This window comes from Ranitomeya imitator, unplaced genomic scaffold (genome assembly GCF_032444005.1).
Source record: "Ranitomeya imitator isolate aRanImi1 unplaced genomic scaffold, aRanImi1.pri SCAFFOLD_355, whole genome shotgun sequence".
Taxonomy (NCBI): Eukaryota; Metazoa; Chordata; class Amphibia; order Anura; family Dendrobatidae; genus Ranitomeya; species Ranitomeya imitator.
Genome location: NW_027193573.1, coordinates 209261 through 232525, shown reverse-complemented (window position 1 = coordinate 232525; position 23265 = coordinate 209261). Strand labels below are relative to the sequence as shown.

The window sequence follows — 23265 nt, the reverse complement described above, 5'->3', positions numbered from 1 at the left end:
AGAGACGGCTCCTGTCCTGGGCTCTCTGACTGCCTGGCCAATTTGGCAGGTGGTGAAGAGACAGATGGCTGCTCTCCAGTGCTCTGTGCCTGAGAGGATGTGGCACTAACTGAAGTCGATGCCGAGGCGTTAGCTGCCATCCACCCGACAACGGCTTCAATTTGGTCTTCACGCAGCAGCGGTGCACGGCGCTCTCCGACAAAGCTGCGCATGAAGGACTGTTCCCTGCTGAAACTGAGTGACGACGAGTCACCGGCGCCCGCAGCAGGCACAGAATCACCACGTCCTCTCCCTGCTCCTCTCCCTGCTCCGCGCCCACGCCCACGTGTCTTACTCCCTGCCCTCTTCATCTTGGTTGACAGATAAAGATAAGCAGAAAAGTACTAAGGCCTTAGTGTGCTTATTCCTGTAATGCTCCTCCTAACAGGTGTAAGAAACACTAATGTTGTAAATTGTGGACTAAACTTTATTATTTTTCAAATGTGGCCTACACAAGTGTTAAGTTGTGTTTGGTGAACTTAACCTTTTTTTTGGTGCAGATCGGGCTACAGAGCTAGTTTAAATCACACGGAGACCGTGCAGACAGCCGTAAACGGCGCTGCAAGGCCAAAAAACCCTCCCCTAGGTTATCCTATATAGTGTTTTTCCACTATTTAGCTGGATACAAGTGGAAAGACACTAATAGGAATTTTTTTTTTCAAATTTTAAACTGGCTGCACTATTTGAAAAAAAGGAAATTGTTTTTCAAGGTATGAGGCAGTAACGCACCCTGAGCTGAATCCAACCGGCTATGGCTGCACACAGACTACAGGGCGAGCTGCGCTCACACAGAGACCGTGCAGACAGCCGTAAACGGCGCTGCAAGGCCCCAAAAAAAACCTCTAGGTTATCCTATGTAGTGTTTTTCTACAATTGAGCTGGAGACTGGTGGAAAGACACTAATAGGAATTTTTTTTTTTTCAAATTTTAAACAGGCTGCACTATTTCAAAAAAAGGAAAATTTTTCTCAAGGTATGAGCCAGTAACGAACCCTGAGCTGAATCCAACCGGCTATGGCTGCACACAGACTACAGGGCGAGCTGGGCTCACACGGAGACCGTGCAGACAGCCGTAAACGGCGCTGCAAGGCCAAAAAACCCTCCTCTAGGTTATCCTATGTAGTGTTTTTCCACTATTTAGCTGGATACGAGTGGAAAGACACTTATAGGATTTTTTTTTTTCAAATTTTAAACAGGCTGCACTATTTGAAAAAAAAGGAAAATTTTTCTCAAGGTATGAGCCAGTAACGAACCCTGAGCTGAATCCAACCGGCTATGGCTGCACACAGACTACAGGGCGAGCTGGGCTCACACGGAGACCGTGCAGACAGCCGTAAACGGCGCTGCAAGGCCAAAAAACCCTCCTCTAGGTTATCCTAAATAGTGTTTTTCCACTATTTAGCTGGATACGAGTGGAAAGACACTAATAGGAATTTTTTTTTCAAATTTTAAACACGCTGCACTATTTGAAAAAAAGGAAAATTTTTCTCAAGGTATGAGCCAGTAACGAACCCTGAGCTGAATCCAACCGGCTATGGCTGCACACAGACTGCAGGGCGAGCTGGGCTCACACGGAGACCGTGCAGACAGCCGTAAACGGCGCTGCAAGGCCCTAAAAACCCCCTCTAGGTTATCCTATGTAGTGTTTTTCCACAATAGAGCTGGAGACTGGTGGAAAAACACTAATAGGAAATTTGAGAAAAAATGTGCAGCAGGCTGCACTAAGAGCAAAAAAGAACAACTGTGTGAGGCAGTGTGAACCCCCCCTGAGCTGAATACAACCGGGTATATGGCTGCACACAGACTACAGAGTGAGCTGCACACACACACACACACACACACAGAGACCTTGCAGAACGCTGTTAAAACAGCGCTGCAAGGCAAGAGCAAGGTGAACAGTGAAGAACACACAGCGTTTTGCTAAATTAGCCTTTGGAAAGGAAAATAAAGCAATTAGCAAGCTCAACTGGCCCTCAGTTAGAACACAGCGTCCTGTCCCTAACTGAAATCACAGCAGAGTGAGCGCAAAATGGCGGCAGCGCTTTTTTATAGTGCAGAGTGACATCATTTCAGCAGCCAATCCCAGCCTTGCCAGTACTTACATGCCCACCATGCTAAACAGGATGTGCCCACACTTTCATTCATTCCTCATTGGCTGCTGCGTTCAATTTGAATTCTGGGAACTTCCGATTCCGGTATCCGATACGCGGGAAGTATCGGAATTCGGTATCGGAATTCCGATACCGCAAATATCGGCCGATACCCGATACTTGCGGTATCGGAATGCTCAACACTAATAGGCTCAGGTTTAAGCTCAGGTAATACCGCCAAATGGTGCACAGATTTACGCTCGCGCAAGCGTCGACCGATCTGAATGGCCAAAGACATAGACTCATTCAGACCAGCAGGCATAGGAAATCCCACCATGACATCCTTAAGGGCTTCAGAGAGACCTTTTCTGAAAATAGCTGCGAGCGCACCTTCATTCCACTGAGTGAGTACGGACCACTTTCTAAATTTCTGACAATATACCTCTATTTCATCCTGACCCTGACACAGAGCCAGCAAATTCTTCTCTGCCTGATCCACAGAATTCGGCTCATCGTACAGCAATCCGAGCGCCAGGAAAAATGCATCGATATTACTTAATACAGGATCTCCTGAAGCAAGAGAAAATGCCCAGTCCTGAGGGTCGCCACTCAAAAAAGAAATAACGATCCTAACTTGTTGAACTGGGTCACCAGAGGAGCGAGGTTTCAAAGCCAGAAATAGTTTACAATTATTTTTGAAACTCAGAAATTTAGTTCTATCTCCAAAAAACAAATCAGGAATAGGAATTCTCAGTTCTAACATAGAATTCTGAACCACAAAGTCTTGAATACTTTGTACTCTTGCCGTGAGCTGATCCACACATGAAGACAGACTTTTAATGTCCATTGCTACACCTTGTGTCCTGAACCACCCAAATGCAAAGAAAAAAAAATGGTCTCAGAACTTCTTTTTTCCCTCTATTGAGAATCATTAGTACTTGTGGCCTCCAGTACTGTTATGAAAGGTAATTCAGTACCACAATGGATATAGAGGTCAGCGCACATACAGTGACCTGGCAATAACCCAAAAAACAAGAACGAGCTCTGAGACGTGGGAACTCTGTTGACCGCAATCCCTAATCCTCTCCAACCACACTAAAGGTAGCCGTGGATTGCGCCTAATGCTCCCTATGCAACTCGGCACAGCCTGAGAAACTAGCTAGCCTGAAGATAGAAAAAAAGCCTACCTTGCCTCAGAGAAATACCCCAAAGGAAAAGGCAGCCCCCACATATAATGACTGTGAGTTAAGATGAAAAGACAAACGTAGAGATGAAATAGATTTAGCAAAGTGAGGCCCAACTTTCTGAACAGAGCGAGGATAGGAAAGGTAACTTTGCGGTAAACACAAAACCCTACAAAAAACCACGCAAAGGGGGCAAAAAGACCCTCCGTACCGAACTAACGGCACGGAGGTACACCCTCTGCGTCCCAGAGCTTCCAGCAAGCAGAAAAAAACAAATTGACAAGCTGGACAGAAAAAAACAGCAAACAAATAGCAAAGTGTAACTTAGCTATGCAGAGCAGCAGGCCACAGGAACGATCCAGGAGGAAACAGGTCCAATACTAGAACATTGACTGGAGGCCAGGATCAAAGCACTAGGTGGAGTTAAATAGAGCAGCACCTAACGACTTCACCACATCACCTGAGGAAGGAAACTCAGAAGCCGCAGTACCACTTTCCTCCACCAACGGAAGCACGCAGAGAGAACCAGCCGAAGTACCACCTGTGACCACAGGAGGGAGCTCTGCCACAGAATTCACAACACACGAGCTCTGCTAATGCAGCTGTGCTTGTGGCTGTAAACCCCAGCGAATGAAGGTAATGTAGGTCATTGACCTATAGTTACCTTCATACGCGGTGATGCGCCCCCCTGCTGGATGTCCTCACATGACCTCGAGCCTGGGAACTTTTCCCACGCTCCAAGGACATTCAGCATGGGGCGCATCACCGCGAATGAAGGTAACTACAGGTCATTGACCTATATTACCTTCATTCGCTGGGGTTTACAGCCACGAGCACAGCTGCATTAGCAGAGCTCGTGGCTGTAAAATATTTTAACCCCTTCAGATGGATTTACAACGTGGGACGTTACAGATCTACGGAAGGTATGTATATTGTTGGTTTATTATTTTTTATTTGTTACAGAGCGAGGGTCTTCAGGCAGTGGATTGAGCGTACAATAAAATATTACAACAAACTGTGTGTTTATTTCTTTCATATACTTTTTAATATTGTGTGTGTGGTTTTTTTTAACTCTTTCATACAATTGGATTAATAATGGATAGGTGTCAGAATTGACGCCTCTCCATTATTAATCTGGCTTAATGTCACCTTACAATAGCAAGGTGGCATTAACCCTTCATTACCCCATAACCCACCGCTACACGGGAATGGGAAGAGAGTGGCCCAGTGCCAGAATACATTTCAAAAAAACCTGATCTGCACATCCAAACATAGACTGAGTGTGAACAGGTGCTGAACCCAGAGTCGCCAACTCGTATATAGTTAAATAAATAGGGCAGCACACTGCAGCGCCAAAACATGCAAACTTGAAAAAACGAAATTTGAACTGCATTACTGCACTAGAAATATGAAAAATGAGAGCTTTTAGCGCACAAAAATGGCCAATTTTATGTGTACCTCGTAGCCACGTTAAGGCATCTCTCTTATACGAGGTCCTACGTTTGACCTACCTCACTGAGAATAAACGTCTCCATCTGAATGGGTACATGTAAAAACCTCTTCTTGGACTCAAATTCTCTCTCTATGTGGAGGGGTATTGGACCTACTATAATTAAAACACCTGAAGCTAGGAGGCGGGGAGTGCACGATCAGAAGGCTAGAGAATACATTTCAAAAAACCTGATCTGCACATCCAAACATAGACTGAGTGTGAACAGGTGCTGAACCCAGAGTCGCCAACTCGTATATAGTTAAATAAATAGGGCAGCACACTGCAGCGCCAAAACATGCAAACTTGAAAAAACGAAATTTGAACTGCATTACTGCACTAGAAATATGAAAAATGAGAGCTTTTAGCGCACAAAAATGGCCAATTTTATGTGTACCTCATAGCCACGTTAAGGCATCTCTCTTATACGAGGTCCTACGTTTGACCTACCTCACTGAGAATAAACGTCTCCATCTGAATGGGTACATGTAAAAACCTCTTCTTGGACTCAAATTCTCTCTCTATGTGGAGGGGTATTGGACCTACTATAATTAAAACACCTGAAGCTAGGAGGCGGGGAGTGCACGATCAGAAGGCTAGAGAATACATTTCAAGAAACCTGATCTGCACATCCAAACATAGACTGAGTGTGAACAGGTGCTGAACCCAGAGTCGCCAACTCGTATATAGTTAAATAAATAGGGCAGCACACTGCAGCGCCAAAACATGCAAACTTGAAAACACGAAATTTGAACTGCATTACTGCACTAGAAATATGAAAAATGAGAGCTTTTAGCGCATAAAAATGGCCATATTTATGTGTACCTCGTAGCCACTTTACGGCATCTCTCTTATACGAGGTCCTACGCTTGACCTACCTCACTGAGAATAAAGTCTCCATCTGAATGGGTACATGTAAAAACCTCTTCTTGGACTCAAATTCTCTCTTTCTGTGGAGGGGTATTGGACCTACTATAATTAAAACACCTGTGGCTAGGAGGCGGGGAGTGCACGATCAGAAGGCTAAAGAATACATTTCAAAAACCTGACCTGCACATCCAAACATAGACTGAGTGTGAACAGGTGCTGAACCCAGAGTCGCCAACTCGTATATAGTTAAATAAATAGGGCAGCACACTGCAGCGCCAAAACATGCAAACTTGAAAAAACGAAATTTGAACTGCATTACTGCACTAGAAATATGAAAAATGAGAGCTTTTAGCGCACAAAAATGGCCAATTTTATGTGTACCTCGTAGCCACGTTAAGGCATCTCTCTTATACGAGGTCCTACGTTTGACCTACCTCACTGAGAATAAACGTGTGCTGCCCTATTTATTTAACTATATACGAGTTGGTGACTCTGGGTTCAGCACCTGTTCACACTCAGTCTATGTTTGGATGTGCAGATCAGGTTTTTTGAAATGTATTCTCTAGCCTTCTGATCGTGCACTCCCCGCCTCCTAGCTTCAGGTGTTTTAATTATAGTAGGTCCAATACCCCTCCACATAGAGAGAGAATTTGAGTCCAAGAAGAGGTTTTTACATGTACCCATTCAGATGGAGACGTTTATTCTCAGTGAGGTAGGTCAAACGTAGGACCTCGTATAAGAGAGATGCCTTAACGTGGCTACGAGGTACACATAAAATTGGCTATTTTTGTGCGCTAAAAGCTCTCATTTTTCATATTTCTAGTGCAGTAATGCAGTTCAAATTTCGTTTTTTCAAGTTTGCATGTTTTGGCGCTGCAGTGTGCTGCCCTATTTATTTAACTATATACGAGTTGGCGACTCTGGGTTCAGCACCTGTTCACACTCAGTCTATGTTTGGATGTGCAGATCAGGTTTTTTGAAATGTATTCTCTAGCCTTCTGATCGTGCACTCCCCGCCTCCTAGCTTCAGGTGTTTTAATTATAGTAGGTCCAATACCCCTCCACATAGAGAGAGAATTTGAGTCCAAGAAGAGGTTTTTACATGTACCCATTCAGATGGAGACGTTTATTCTCAGTGAGGTAGGTCAAACGTAGGACCTCGTATAAGAGGTCTTTTCTGGGGTGGCTGGGGCAGATGTTTTTAGCCAGGGGGGGGCAAAAACTGTGGACCCTCTCCAGGCTATTAATATCTGCCCTCAGTCACTGGCTTTACTACTCTGGTGGAGAAAGTTGCGCGAGAGCCAATTTTTTCCGCGATTTAACCCTTAAATTTAAGAGCTATAGCGCCGAAATTTTGCATATACACACTACTAACATTAGTAGTGTGGAATATGCAAAAAAAGGGGGCCATGACATGGTTTACTGTATGTAAACCATGTCTCATATCATGTCGGGTTTTGGCAGGAGAAATGAAAAGCCGGTAATTGAATTACCGGCTTTTCTGCTATATCGCCCTGAAGGAAATGTAAAAAAAAAAGCCCATAGACTTACATTGGGTTTCGAGTTTTGGCCGATCCCCAACCCCAACTTTTCAATAGGATCGGCCGATTTCACTCAACCCGACTTTTGAGAAAGTCGGGTTTCGTGAAACCCGACTCGACCCTGAAAAACTAAAAGTCACTCAACCCTAGTAACCAGCTGGTGCAGTCTGACGCTTGGGAGTCTTTGTCCAGAGATCATCCGACTGAGCATGTCCGTGATGTGGAATCTGCTCATTGGTGGTTGGACATTTGCTGCTCTGGTGAGGTGGCAGCTCCGGATTCGCCCACGGACGACTTCTCGGCTGACTGGGTATGAGTGTTTGGGGTGGAGCCTAATGTACAAAAAGTTTCCATCGGCGCACGCAAGCGCGCTGGTATCACTTATGTGTGGTGTAATCGAGTGGATATGCTACCACTCTGTCGGCACGTTTGAGTGTGTCATTTTAGTATCTGAGAGCACCTATGTAGGCAGGTAGGGCTAGGACTGTGTAAATTTCCTTGGCTTAGCATCTGTCTCCTTCTTGTGTGCAGTTAGCACAGTTGAGTAACAGAGCAAGTCCAACCCTCAGGCAATTCTACTCAGGGAAAGCAACAGGGTCCTGCACCTAGAGTTCCAGGTGTTCACTTCCTTGACTCAGTATCTGCTTTATTACCCATGTGCGGTTGGAACAATCTACTTGCAAAACAGGCTAAACCCACGTGATAGTTCCCTGTGACTTTTAACAGGGTTTAGTACTTTGCTTACTTTTTTCAGTATCACTCTGTGCCGTAACGGAGCTGGGTACTCTGAGTCCCGTTCACACTGCGCAGCATTTAACACAATACATTTAAGTTGATCGCTTGCTGTTTGGTCCCGCCATTGTTCACAAGCAGCAGTCATACATCTCTGCACAGTGGATCCCGGGTTGTGATTGCACTTTATTATTTATTTTTATTTTAGTGCAATCCACCAACCCTAACATCAGTATCATAATGGAAAAGTTGTTGGAAATTCTTAATTGTCCTCAATGTATCTGCTGTAGTTTCCGTTTGATGATTCTCTGTACTTCGGACATGTAGGTCCCAACTGGTTGGTAAGAATTTGGTGGGTTGTAATTGATGGGTTTGTTTAGTTGTAATTTTTGAAGAGTAAGTAAATCAGTAAGAGATATGGTATCACTTCTACCCATGTTATCAGAAGAACCTTGATCGTTGATACGCTTAGATGGTTTATTATGATAATCTTCAGAGAAGTGAACCTTGAGTTGGAGAGACCTAAAAAAATGATGTATTTCTTGATTGAGTGTAAATTTGTTAAAAGACGAAGTTGGACAGAAGAGAGACCCCTTTGAAGAACAGACAATTTGCACAGTGAAAGATTGTTAGATTTTGTTTATTCAGCAAGCATGGCATAATGCAGTTGAAATGCTGTAATTTTCTTTGGGACGTCTTCTGTACCGAACTTAGTCCGCCGGGGTTAGGGTTGAGCGACTTTTATTTTTATGGGATCGGGTCGGATTTCACGAAACCCGACTTTTTCAAAAGTCGGGTCGAGTGAAATCGACCGATCCTATAGAAAAGTCGGGGTCGGCCGAAACACGAAACCCAATGCAGTGCATTGGGTTTCTAATGGTTCCCAGGGTCTGAAGGAGAGGAAACACTCCTTCAGGCTCTGAGATCCATATTATTGTGTAAAATAAAGAATAAAAATAAAAAATATTGCTATACTCACCCTCGGACGCGCCCTGGTTGTAACCCGCAGCCTTCCTTCCTAAGAATCAGCGCTTGAAGGACCTTTCGATGACGTCACGGCTTCTGATTGGTCACGTGAGCGGTCACATGGGCGTCACGCGACCAATCAGAAGCCGTGACGTCATCGAAAGGTCCTTCAAGCGCTGATTCTTAGGAAGGAAGGCTCCCGGTTACAACCAGGGCGCGTCCGAGGGTGAGTATAGCAATATTTTTTATTTTTATTCTTTATTTTACACTTAAATCTGAATTCCGATACCAATTCCCGATATCTTAAACATATCGGGAATCAGTATCGGAATTCCGATTCCAGATTCAGAAGATCGCCGACCTCATGGCCGACCCCACACAGGGGTCGGGTCGGGTTTCATGAAACCCGACTTTGCCAAAAGTCGGCGACTTCTGAAAATGGCCGACCCGTTTCGCTCAACCCTAGCCGGGGTATGTAAAAACTGGCCCGGTATATTCACTTGGGCAATAAAAGCGTCAGTTTCAGATTGATTATAAGACAAAGTGTTGAAAGACATTGTGTCTCTGAAGCTAAATCCCCCAAAAGATTAAATTATATGTAGTGAACAAGGGGATCATCAATCTTCTGTGCTAACGCTGTCAGGAAAGGTGTCAATTAAGCTAAGAGATAAATTTGTGGCACAGAATGGATAGCTTGCAAAAGTTTGTATTTATTTGATATAAACACATACAGGTCCTTCTCAAAAAATTAGCATATAGTGTTAAATTTCATTATTTACCATAATGTAATGATTACAATTAAACTTTCATATATTATAGATTCATTATCCACCAACTGAAATTTGTCAGGTCTTTTATTGTTTTAATACTGATGATTTTGGCATACAACTCCTGATAACCCAAAAAACCTGTCTCAATAAATTAGCATATCAAGAAAAGGTTCTCTAAACGACCTATTACCCTAATCTTCTGAATCAACTAATTAACTCTAAACACATGCAAAAGATACCTGAGGCTTTTATAAACTCCCTGCCTGGTTCATTACTCAAAACCCCCATCATGGGTAAGACTAGCGACCTGACAGATGTCAAGAAGGCCATCATTGACACCGTCAAGCAAGAGGGTAAGACCCAGAAAGAAATTTCTCAACAAATAGGCTGTTCCCAGAGTGCTGTATCAAGGCACCTCAATGGTAAGTCTGTTGGAAGGAAACAATGTGGCAGAAAACGCTGTACAACGAGAAGAGGAGACCGGACCCTGAGGAAGATTGTGGAGAAGGACCGATTCCAGACCTTGGGGAACCTGAGGAAGCAGTGGACTGAGTCTGGTGTGGAAACATCCAGAGCCACCGTGCACAGGCGTGTGCAGGAAATGGGCTACAGGTGCCGCATTCCCCAGGTAAAGCCACTTTTGAACCATAAACAGCGGCAGAGGCGCCTGACCTGGGCTACAGAGAAGCAGCACTGGACTGTTGCTAAGTGGTCCCAAGTACTTTTTTCTGATGAAAGCAAATTTTGCATGTCATTCGGAAATCAAGGTGCCAGAGTCTGGAGGAAGACTGGGGAGAAGGAAATGCCAAAATGCCTGAAGTCCAGTGTCAAGTACCCACAGTCAGTGATGGTGTGGGGTGCCATGTCAGCTGCTGGTGTTGGTCCACTGTGTTTCATCAAGGGCAGGGTCAATGCAGCTAGCTATCAGGAGATTTTGGAGCACTTCATGCTTCCATCGGGTGAAATGCTTTATGGAGATGAAGATTTCATTTTTCAGCACGACCTGGCACCTGCTCACAGTGCCAAAACCACTGGTAAATGGTTTACTGACCATGGTATTACTGTGCTCAATTGGCCTGCCAACTCTCCTGACCTGAACCCCATAGAGAATCTGTGGGATATTGTGAAGAGAAAGTTGAGAGACGCAAGACCCAACACTCTGGATGAGCTTAAGGCCGCTATTGAAGCATCCTGGGCCTCCATAACATCTCAGCAGTGTCACAGGCTGATTGCCTCCATGCCACGCCGCATTGAAGCAGTCATTTCTGCCAAAGGATTCCCGACCAAGTATTGAGTGCATAACTGAACATTATTATTTGATGGTTTTTTTGTTTGTTATTAAAAAACACTTTTATTTGATTGGATGGGTGAAATATGCTAATTTATTGAGACAGGTTTTTTGGGTTATCAGGAGTTGTATGCCAAAATCATCAGTATTAAAACAATAAAAGACCTGACAAATTTCAGTTGGTGGATAATGAATCTATAATATATGAAAGTTTAATTGTAATCATTAAACTTTCGAAATCGGCTAAATAAGATTAAAATAGATAAATCTCCGGGTCCGGATGGCATACACCCACGAGTACTAAGGGAACTAAGTAATGTAATAGATAAACCATTATTTCTTATTTTTAGGGACTCTATAGCGACAGGATCTGTTCCGCAGGACTGGCGCATAGCAAATGTGGTGCCAATATTCAAAAAGGGCTCTAAAAGTGAACCTGGAAATTATAGGCCAGTAAGTCTAACCTCTATTGTTGGTAAAATATTTGAAGGGTTTCTGAGGGATGTTATTCTGGATTATCTCAATGAGAATAACTGTGTAACTCCATATCAGCATGGGTTTATGAGAAATCGCTCCTGTCAAACCAATCTAATCAGTTTTTATGAAGAGGTAAGCTATAGGCTGGACCACGGTGAGTCATTGGACGTGGTATATCTCGATTTTTCCAAAGCGTTTGATACCGTGCCGCACAAGAGGTTGGTACACAAAATGAGAATGCTTGGTCTGGGGGAAAATGTGTGTAAATGGGTTAGTAACTGGCTTAGTGATAGAAAGCAGAGGGTGGTTATAAATGGTATAGTCTCTAACTGGGTCGCTGTGACCAGTGGGGTACCGCAGGGGTCAGTATTGGGACCTGTTCTCTTCAACATATTCATTAATGATCTGGTAGAAGGTTTACACAGTAAAATATCGATATTTGCAGATGATACAAAACTATGTAAAGCAGTTAATACAAGAGAAGATAGTATTCTGCCACAGATGGATCTGGATACGTTGGAAACTTGGGCTGAAAGGTGGCAGATGAGGTTTAACAATGATAAATGTAAGGTTATACACATGGGAAGAAGGAATCAATATCACCATTACACACTGAATGGGAAACCACTGGGTAAATCTGACAGGGAGAAGGACTTGGGAATCCTAGTTAATGATAAACTTACCTGGAGCAGCCAGTGCCAGGCAGCAGCTGCCAAGGCAAACAGGATCATGGGGTGCATTAAAAGAGGTCTGGATACACATGATGAGAGCATTATACTGCCTCTGTACAAATCCCTAGTTAGACCGCACATGGAGTACTGTGTCCAGTTTTGGGCACCGGTGCTCAGGAAGGATATAATGGAACTAGAGAGAGTACAAAGGAGGGCAACAAAATTAATAAAGGGGATGGGAGAACTCCAATACCCAGATAGATTAGCGAAATTAGGATTATTTAGTCTAGAAAAAAGACGACTGAGGGGCGATCTAATAACCATGTATAAGTATATAAGGGGACAATACAAATATCTCGCTGAGGATCTGTTTATACCAAGGAAGGTGACGGGCACAAGGGGGCATTCTTTGCGTCTGGAGGAGAGAAGGTTTTTCCACCAACATAGAAGAGGATTCTTTACTGTTAGGGCAGTGAGAATCTGGAATTGCTTGCCTGAGGAGGTGGTGATGGTGAACTCAGTCGAGGGGTTCAAGAGAGGCCTGGATGTCTTCCTGGAGCAGAACAATATTGTATCATACAATTATTAGGTTCTGTAGAAGGACGTAGATCTGGGGATTTATTATGATGGAATATAGGCTGAACTGGATGGACAAATGTCTTTTTTCGGCCTTACTAACTATGTTACTATGTTACTATGTTACTATGTATTACATTATGGTAAATAATGAAATTTTACACTATATGCTAATTTTTTGAGAAGGACCTGTATATAGAAGATAACAGAACCCAACGTTTCAGCCATTATTTGGCCTTTATCAAGGTTATCTCAATAAAGCAAAAGATACCAAGTTAGATAACTAATGTATACGGCCATATGCAAACACAAAAACAGGACAATATCTTTTGAAAAAATGTAATAGAGAAAGGGGTTTCTTATTGTCAAGTGAATCACAAAGCTGTAAAGACAATGTCTGAATTATAAGAAATCCAAGAAGAAACAGTTGGAAATAGAACGACAGAAAGGAAAACAAAGAGATAAGAAAACAGAGACAGGTTCAAAATAACCATACCTGCTATTTGCAATCTTAGTAGGAGTCACAGCTTCGGGATCACGCTGACATCTGACAGCATGACCCCAGCAGCGCACTGACTGACGGTCTTGCCGGCGGTAGCATAACCTAAGATAAGAACCCCCGAGCCAGTTTTTCCCACGCTGTCACACAGATGACCAAACACCATAGGAAGCCGGTAAAATGTAAAGCAAAAACTCAGCAAATTTGACCGACTCAACTGATGTCAATGGATGTGGAAATGCAAAAAGAATAGACAAAATGCACTGCAAATATGCCCCGACATTTACCAATGGTGTGCACAACAATTCAGGATTGTCATTGAATAAGCTTGCATAAGGATTCCAGAGCGTTTTTGGCCCATTTCCGTGCAGAAAAAATGCAGCAAAAACACGTAAAAAATGCACTGTGGGCACATAGAGTTACCAGACAATACGCTTATTGAAGGTTCCTTGTATGGCTTTTCTGATGTCGTTATTCCTCAGACTGTATATAATGGGGTTGACCAAAGGGGTAAAGACAGTAAATAGCAAAGATAAGATTTTATTCATGGTGACTGTTTCTCTTCTTGTAGGAATGACATAAACAATGAACATGGTCCAGTAGAATATGGAGACCACAATGAGGTGGGAGCTACAGGTGGAGAAGGCTTTCTGTCTTCCGGTACTGGATGAGATCCTTAAGATTGCTAAAACTATGTAGGTATAAGATAATATAATAATTGTTGTAGGAATAAGAAGATTAGGAATACCGATTACATAAATCCCCAGGTGAAAATTATAGGTGTAAGAACAGGAAAGTTCTAGTAAGGGGACAATGTCACAATATAGATAATCCATGATGTTTGGACCACAAAAATTCAATTTTGCAGTTTGTATGATGTAAATTAAAAAAATTGAAAATTCAAGCAACCAACAAGTAATAGACAATGTCACACAATGTGCACTGGTCATGATAGATGTGTAACGGAGAGGAATACAGATGGCCACATACCGGTCATAAGACATCACAGCGAGGAGAAGACATTCAAATGCTTCAGAGACGCAAAGAAAATAAAACTGAGTGATGCAATCAATAAAAGTAATGGTCGCCCCATTATTCAGAATTATATGGAGCATGTTGGGGACAATATCGGTGATGACCAAGATGTCACTGACGGACAGCTGTGAGATGAAGAAATACATTGGAGTGTGGAGGATCTTGCTGGTGGACACCAAGATGATGATCAAGACATTTCCAAATATTGTCCCACAGTAAATCATGTGAAAAAGACAAAATAGAACAATTCTCAAACATTGGCTGACTTGAAATCCTAAAATGAAAAACTCAGTGACGGCAGTCAGATTGTTCTCCTGTATGTAGAACAAATGGTCAGTATGTTATATATATGAGGCAGGTAAATATATTGCAGTAGGCTTCCAGAATACGTAATGTTTTATAATAATAATAATATTTGATGCATTTGATATAAAACGAACCTCTTAGTAATTTCCTTTATTAAAAATTAGTTAAACCAGGAAATAACATCATTTATTGTATATGCAGAAATGATCAAGAAAAATGTATAACACTGTAAGAACATAAACTACTTCCCGTACACCCTTAGACCATAGATGTCAGGGTGCTCTGCAATGATGTTCTAAAATGTGACTGTAGAGAAAGCATCTGCATGAAATAATGGAGCTATTGAAGTGGGGAGCAAGCTGTCAAACATTGCTGGACTTCCCATGGAGAAGGCAGAGATGGTTCAATACCAACTCTGCGCCCCTGGTCACTGTGTTCATAGAGATAAATGAACATGTACACATTAGGAAGTGTTAACATCACTTATTGCTAGTGTTGAGCGATACCGTCCGATATTTGAAAGTATCGGTATCGGATGGTATCGGCTGATATCCGAAAAATATTGGATATCGCCGATACCGATATCCGATACCAATACAAGTCAATGGGACACAAATATCGGAAGGTATCCATAATGGTTCCCAGGGTCTGAAGGAGAGGAAACTCTCCTTCAGGCCCTGGGATCCATATTCATGTGTAAAATAAAGAATAAAAATAAAAAATATTGATATACTTACCCTCGGACGTGCTCTGGTTGTCACCGCTGCAACCGCCATGCTTCCCTTCCTAAGAATGAGCGCGTTAATGACTTTCGATGACGCCGCGACATCAACGAAGGTCCTTAACGCGCTCATTCTTAGGAAGGGAAGCATGGCGGTTGCAGCGGTGACAACCAGGGCGCGTCCGAGGGTAAGTAAATCAATATTTTTTATTTTTATTCTTCATTTTACACATGAATCTTAATCCCGATACCGATTCCCGATATCACAAAAATATCGGAACTCGGTATCGGAATTCCGATACCGCAAATATCGGCCGATACCCGATACTTGCGGTATGGGAATGCTCAACACTACTTACTGCTCTTCCCCATCATGTTATCAGAAGGAGCTTGGAGGAAGCAGGAGCTGTTGGGTCCTAGAAAGCAAGGATCAGCTTAGAAGTTGAAATTTTAATAAGACACTTAATGATAGCACTTGTATCTTGAATATTTACCGTGCATATCACACAATGTGAGAAGAATCTGAATCAGAATTGATTGTGTATCATCATATAGAGCATTAATAATGATACTTACATCATTTTTGATATTCATTTTGGAAAGTCTGAATTACTGTTTTGGAATCTTTACCTTTATTGAAGAAATGTCTCAAAGGAAACAACGTCAAAGTCATTATGAATGGTCATCGGATGCATGAATGTGAGCCATAGCGGAGCCCGGTGTCCTGGAGATTTTTATATTGTATATGTACGGTGAGGCACCAGGTAAGATATGTCTTAGGAGATTTGTTATGTTGTCTCATGAGCCCCAATTGTTTAGGGCAATATCTAGAGAGAAATTAGTTTAAAAATTGTACAGACTACAAAGTAAAATGAAAAATTGTTTTAGAGAGTTAAATGGATTAAATGGACAGTTGTAAAATGTTTGTAAGAATTTTAGTGAATAGATATGTTTTCTACTTTTATTCTTCAATTCAAAAATCTATTGTGAATTCACTTGAATAGCAGCTGAGATGCAGAACTCGGGAGTGGCCACTAAACCACTTGTAGACAAAGTGTGGATCAATAATAGGCACGGCACTCACCAATAGGCACGTCACTCACCAATAGGTACAGCACTCATCAATAGGTACGTCACTCACCAATAGGTATGGCACTCACCAGTAGGTACAGCACTCATCAATAGAAACGGCACTCACCAATAGTTATGGCACTCACCAATAGGTATGACACTCATCAATAGACATGGTGTTAAGACTGGCGGAATGCACCAAATAATAATATTATAGAATATGAGGTGCGTTCGCAGTCCGGGGTCCACCGTGCAGAGATGACACCTGCTGCTGAGTAATTGCGGATGGACGCTTGCTCACACGTGGGTTAGACTTCACCCAGTGTGAATAGAAGCGAACTCTGCTGCTTCACAAAGATGCAATAAATACGCTGCACCCTGTTAGCAGTCACAGGGTGAAGCTGAAGGACCCTAGTGGGATCCCTATGGATCACCCCACTAAACTGGTGATTGGACTCGCTCTGACCCTCGGTGGCTTTTGAGCCCGTGCCTGAGGATGCCCTGATTCAAATGCTGAGTACAAGTGCAAGTTCCCGTCCTACACTGACCGGCTGTCAGGAAAGCGCACTGATTACGCCCTGTGCCGTATAAGCGGGCACTGCGATTGGATGCTGCAACATGTGCTAGGTGTGCAGGTTGCACTGTCGGGTGCTAGATAGCTTCCACCATTCGTGAGCAGTCATCAACACAAGGAATGGGAATGATTAAGGCTCTTTCATCCATCGACATACATCCATCTACACACAACGTTATCAAGTTTATAAAAGCGCATGGCCGAGCGGCAATGCAAACCTTTTATAGCAGTAGTGCTCCAGGACCTTCCAGATGGTCCAATAGGAGCTCCAACAGGACCTGAGCACGTGACCCCCCGACCTCCAATGGGAGGTCGTCCCATGGGCATGCTCAGTATGGGAAAAGCTGGACTTAGTCCCTGAAATGCCTGCTCACTGCTGATCAGTGCTGTCTACAAAGGCAGAGCCTGGAGAGGCAACAGTAACCAATCGCACGGTATTAGCTTCAGCCAGACACTGGGATCTACATCTCTGCTGAGCAGACTCCACTGCGGCTGGAGGAGAATGGGAGACCGCAGTAGACATGATTTGAGATTACCCCTGTGCAGCAGCGGGAACTCGACACCTAACACACGGCACTCATCAATAGGTACGGCACTCACTATTATTCTTTCAAAAGTTATTGTAAGAAAAATACATACATTGTTTGACCATTCGGGTATGTTGAATTGCAAATAAGTAAGCACTGCAAGTCTGTCTGCCTCAAAGGTCATGTAATTTTGATAGAATAAAAGTTTTAACCCCTTCACCCTCAAGCCTGTTTTCATTTTCACGACTGGGTCACATTTTAAAATTCTAACCAGTGTCCATTTATATAGTAAAACCTATGGAACACTTCAACGGATCCCACTAATTCTGAGAAAGTTTTCTTGTGACATATTGTACTTTGTGATCGTGGTAAACGTTCTTTGATATGACTTCCGCTTGTTTGTGGAAAAATTGGAAATTTGATGAAAATATGGAAAGTTTTGCAATTTTAAAACTTTTAATTTGTATGCCTTTAAATCAGAGAGTTATATTACACGAAATAGTTAATAAATAACAATTCCCACATGTCAACTTTATATCAGCACCGTTTTTGAAATATTATTTTTTTTATTAGACAGTTATAAGAGTTAAAATTTGACCAGAGATCTCTAATTTTTCCGACAAAATTTACAAACCATTTTTATTAGGGACCACCTCAAATTTGAAAGTGACATTGATTGGCTGATGTGACAGAAAATACCTAAGAGTGACACTATTCTAAAAACTGCACCACTCAAGTGCTCAAACCACATTGAAGAAGTTTATTAACCAATCAGGTGCTTCACAGGAATTTTTGAAATGTGTAAGGAAAAAATTAACATTTAACTTTTTGTCACAAAAATGTTACTTTAGACACAATTTATTTTTTAATTTTGCAAGGGTGACAGGAAAAAGAAGACCCCAAAATTTGTTGTGTAATTTTTCCGGAGCATGCCGACACCCAATATATGGGGGAAACCACTGTTTGGGCACACGCTCAGAAGGAATTGATTTTTTTGGAATAATTAGCGGTCACCATGATGCATTCGGAGAGCCCCTGATGTGCCTAAACAGTGGAAACCCCAAACAATTGACACCAGTTTTGAAAGCAGACCCCTCAGGGAACTTATAAATAATAATCTTTATTTTTATAATCTTTATTTTTATATAGCGCTAACATATTCCGCAGCGCTTTACACACATTATCATCACTGTCCCTGATGGGGCTCACAATCTAGAATCCCTATCAGTATGTCTTTGGAATGTGGGAGGAAACCGGAGTGCCCGGAGGAAACCCACGCAAACACAGAGAGAACATACAAACTCATTGCAGATGTTGTCCTGGGTGGGATTAGAACCCAGGACCCCTGCGCTGCAAGGCTGCTGTGCTAACCACTGCGCCACCGTGCTGCCCAGGACGCTAGGAAAAGCGTCAGTGCAGAATACAATACGCACATATATGGCGACTCAAAAATCCAATAATCAAAAATTAGGAGACACACGAGTCAAAACTGGCCACAATATATAATCAAAAAATAGTTTTTATTAAATAATCAAACTTACAAGTATATAGTAATCAAAAAAAGAACTATAAAGTGCATAGCAACTAAATCTGAGGGTACATCCAAGTCACCCATTAATCCAGGACAGGGCCCTAATGAGTATAGAACAATAATATATTCGATAATAAATATCAACCTACAAATGCTGCTCACATAAGGGCTGTATGGCCTAAAGCCTGTGGTGATCCCAATAGAAAAGAGTATATTCACAGTGGCCACATTCACATTACATGGAACACCACATGCTTCAAGCGTACAAATAGTCACACAAAAGAATCAAATAGTTAAGTTACCCATGTGTGATTAAGGGGTCCTGCCTGGGTCCTGGGTGACGTTCCCCAACGCGCGTTTCGCGTCCTATGGTTACCGCTTCTTCAGGGGGCGTGGTCTAATACGGATCTACATCCGGTTTAAATAGTGTGCATTCCCGATCACATGATCGGGTAATTACGAAGTGCGCAAGCGTGGGACGTCGGACTTGCACCGCACTGCGCTCCAAACCTCATTCCCGGCCCGCACGCCCAGGTCACGTGAGCGAGCTGACGTCACGCCCACACCACGTGACCCGGGACAGCCGCCAGGGAGAAGCCAGAACGCAGCTAGGTCCTCTTGCCCGGCCTGCTCGCCAACCTCTTCCTGGGATTCTGGGAGAGGGAGATTTTTGGCGGAGGGGGGCCGCAGGCCAGTGACCATGTGCAGTGCTGGCTGCGATACATCGATGACTTGCTCATTATATGGCAGGGGCCCGATGATGCTTTGCATGAATTTATGAAACAACTTAATGATAACCCATACAATATCAAATTAACGTATCAGATGAGCAAGACTGATGTGGATTTCCTTGACATCAAGATTGAGGTTGACAAAGATAGGTATCTGCAGACGGATGTCTTTAGGAAATCCACATCGGTCAATGCTCTGTTGCATGCTGATTCGGGTCACCCATATAGTACCACCCCAGTAGTACCGTCCCAGTTGGTCAGCACCTTAAGATGAAGCGGATCTGCTCTTCTACTACCAAATTTGAGGCCCAGGCGGCAGATCTTAGAACCAGGTTCCAATCAAGAGGTTACAGTAACAGGAGTATCAAAAGAGGTTATCTAAAAGACAAATATACATCACGTGAGGAATTGTTGTGCCCAAGTATTAATAACATCAGTCGGAAGTGTAGGGAGACGTCTAAACAACAGGACGTAGTAAGATTTATCTCTACCTACAATGGGGAATGGGCCACTATGAGGAGATGTCTCCAGAAATATTGGGACATCCTCAAAAGTGACCCGGTGCTCTCTAGATACCTCAATGATTATCCTGCAATGACCGCAAAAAGGAGCAAAAATCTTAAAGATCTATTGGTGTCAAGCCACTATACTCCGAGAGTTAGCAGGTATAATTTTGGATCTGGTGGACCACCCAAGGGATGTTTTCCATGTGGTGATTGTATTTCATGTCCGAACATCTCTCGCATGGCCACTTTTGAATCAGTTGATGGGAAAATTTTTCCCATCAACTATCATATAACGTGCAACACCACGCAAGTTGTATATTACGCTGTATGCAGTTGCCCCAAAATCTATGTAGGGTTAACATCTCGACGCTTGGGTACACGCATACGTGAACATGTGCGTAATATAGTGGCAGCGAGGGATGAGACGGACATGACTAAACTTAAAACTATACCACGACATTACAAACAACATCATGGATGTGACCCCAGATCCTTTATGGCACGTGGTATTGACCACATTCAATGTGGTATCAGAGGGGGCAATATTGGACGTATTTTAGCCCAAAGAGAATGTCGTTGGATCAGCATACTGGGTACCATGGCACCCATGGGACTTAATGAAACCCATGGGTTCTCCTCTTTCCTGTAAAGTGGTTATCTCTGGGGACATTCCCGAAGTAGGGTCTCTTCTTTGTCTCTGTCATATGCCATCGGTTTTAATATGGTATCTTTTTATTTTTTTATTTTAGTGTGCATATATTTACATCCACGCTTATAAGGCTGCTGATGTTGATGACTACCGATTGGATAAACCCAGTGATTGAAGAATCTTTAAGGTCGTCCGGAAAAAATCAAAGATCGGAAATGATATAACATTCAACACTAAGGACATCAGATGCTTACATGTTGGAAACATTAGATGGCGTATGTGATTTGTTAGTCAACAGTGAATAATAGAGCACATGTGGTTTCCATACAGATATATGCCCCATACACCAGCGGTTCACTAAGCGTGCATGTCTTTATATTTTAATTTTTTTCTTCGATTTATTTTTAGTTAGTGTTTATGTGCATCATGATCGTGTATCCATCTATTTGGGGATATTGTGGCCCATCTGGTTAGTTTTTATGCATGAGTTACTAGTCATTTAATTTGCATTTAGAACAACACACCAGTGAGGTATCATTGGTTACTTTGTCATGGTATGTTTACTTGTAATCACTCTATGCCCCTTTTATCACTTTAAGCCTTTTAGATTTATTCTGCAGTGGTGTTAAAACATCCACTGATGTAATAATGGGGACTCAACACTCAGAGGAACCTATATAGCCTATTTCCTATATTAGGTAAATGGGCACATTTATGTGTTACCAGCACAATAAGTTCACTTAAGCACTTTATAGGCACTGTCACTTTATTCACTTTATTCATATATATATGTACGCAGGTACTTGGATCTAGCTGCGCTCTGGCTTCTCCCTGGTGGCCGTCCTGGGTCGCGTGTTGTGGGCGTGATGTCTGCTCGCTCACGTGACCTTGGCGTGCAGGCCGGGTATGAGGACCTAGCTGCGCTCTGGTCTCTCCCTGGCGGCTGTCCTGGGTCGCGTGTTGTGGGCGTGATGTCTGTTCACTCACGTGACCTCGGCGTGCAGGCCGGGCAAGAGGACCTAGCTGCGTTCTGGCTTCTCCCTGGCGGCTGTCCCGGGTCACGTGGTGTGGGCGTGACGTCAGCTCGCTCACGTGACCTGGGCGTGCGGGCCGGGAATGAGGTTTGGAGCGCAGTGCGGTGCAAGTCCGACGTCCCACGCTTGCGCACTTCGTAATTACCCGATCATGTGATCGGTAATGCACACTATTTAAACCGGATGTAGATCCGTATTAGACCACGCCCCCTGAAGAAGCGGTAACCATAGGACGCGAAACGCGCGTTGGGGAACGTCACCCAGGACCCAAGCAGGACCCCTTAATCACACATGGGTAACTTAACTATTTGATTCTTTTGTGTGACTATTTGTACGCTTGAAGCATGTGGTGTTCCATGTAATGTGAATGTGGCCACTGTGAATATACTCTTTTCTATTGGGATCACCACAGGCTTTAGGCCATACAGCCCTTATGTGAGCAGCATTTGTAGGTTGATATTTATTATCGAATATATTATTGTTCTATACTCATTAGGGCCCTGTCTTGGATTAATGGGTGACTTGGATGTACCCTCAGATTTAGTTGCTATGCACTTTATAGTTCTTTTTTTGATTACTATATACTTGTAAGTTTGATTATTTAATAAAAACTATTTTTTGATTATATATTGTGGCCAGTTTTGACTCGTGTGTCTCCTAATTTTTGACCCTCAGGGAACTTATCTAGATGCGTGGTGAGCACATTGAATCCCTCGATTCTTCATAGAAGTTTATAACATTTGTGGAGATCAGACTGAACTAAAACAATCCATCTTGTCTTCTTCCTGAGAAATCTCGCTTACAACAAGATACATTTCTGCTGACTTGACATTTCCTTTTATGGAAGTAATCATGTGTGCATTCCTTCTTTCAATAGCAGCCTTTATTCACCTTCTAGATGATGTAACTTTCTACTGATAAAGACTGGTATAGATTGTTTATGTAAGAGATAGTGAAATATGAGCGCTTGTGCGCATGTCTGTAAAAGAATAATTATTTTCTATATAAAGGGAGGGCAAAGCCCAGAGAGAGAGATGTGCTCCTGGGCTTCCCCTGTATATGATCACACAATACCTTGTTTGCGTGTCATTTACTCAGGATCCCTACCTCTAGTAAGCCAGGGACTGAGAAGGACTTAACATTTCTTTGGCGCACCGAACGGGGACCCGAGATGAGAGTATTTGCTCGAGATTCACCTGCGGATACGGACAATGGAGATCTGGGATAATGGACGGCAAATGAACTGAAAAACCTGGCCAGGTAAGAGACATTATTAGTTCTCTTTTATCTGCCTTGTATTATCCGAAAGATCTCTATGAGCCGTGTCACGCTGGGTTAGTCTAGTAGTGAGTAGATACCTATAAAACTCGGGTTACTATATTGTATAGA

At 42.9% G+C, this 23265-nt stretch overlaps 1 protein-coding gene across 1 annotated transcript in view; it reads right to left on the bottom strand.

Annotated features, from left to right (window-relative positions):
- Positions 1–8216: 8216 nt before the first annotated feature.
- LOC138653735 (olfactory receptor 2A1/2A42-like) overlaps positions 8217–23265 on the bottom strand; it is a 45669-nt gene continuing 30620 nt past the window's right edge. Inside the window, exons 3-4 of the mRNA XM_069743347.1 lie at positions 13615–14540; positions 8217–8466 (exon numbers count right to left, since the gene is read on the bottom strand). Of these exons, the coding sequence (XP_069599448.1) occupies positions 8217–8466; positions 13615–14540 (1176 nt within the window). The remainder of the gene's footprint in view (positions 8467–13614; positions 14541–23265) is intronic.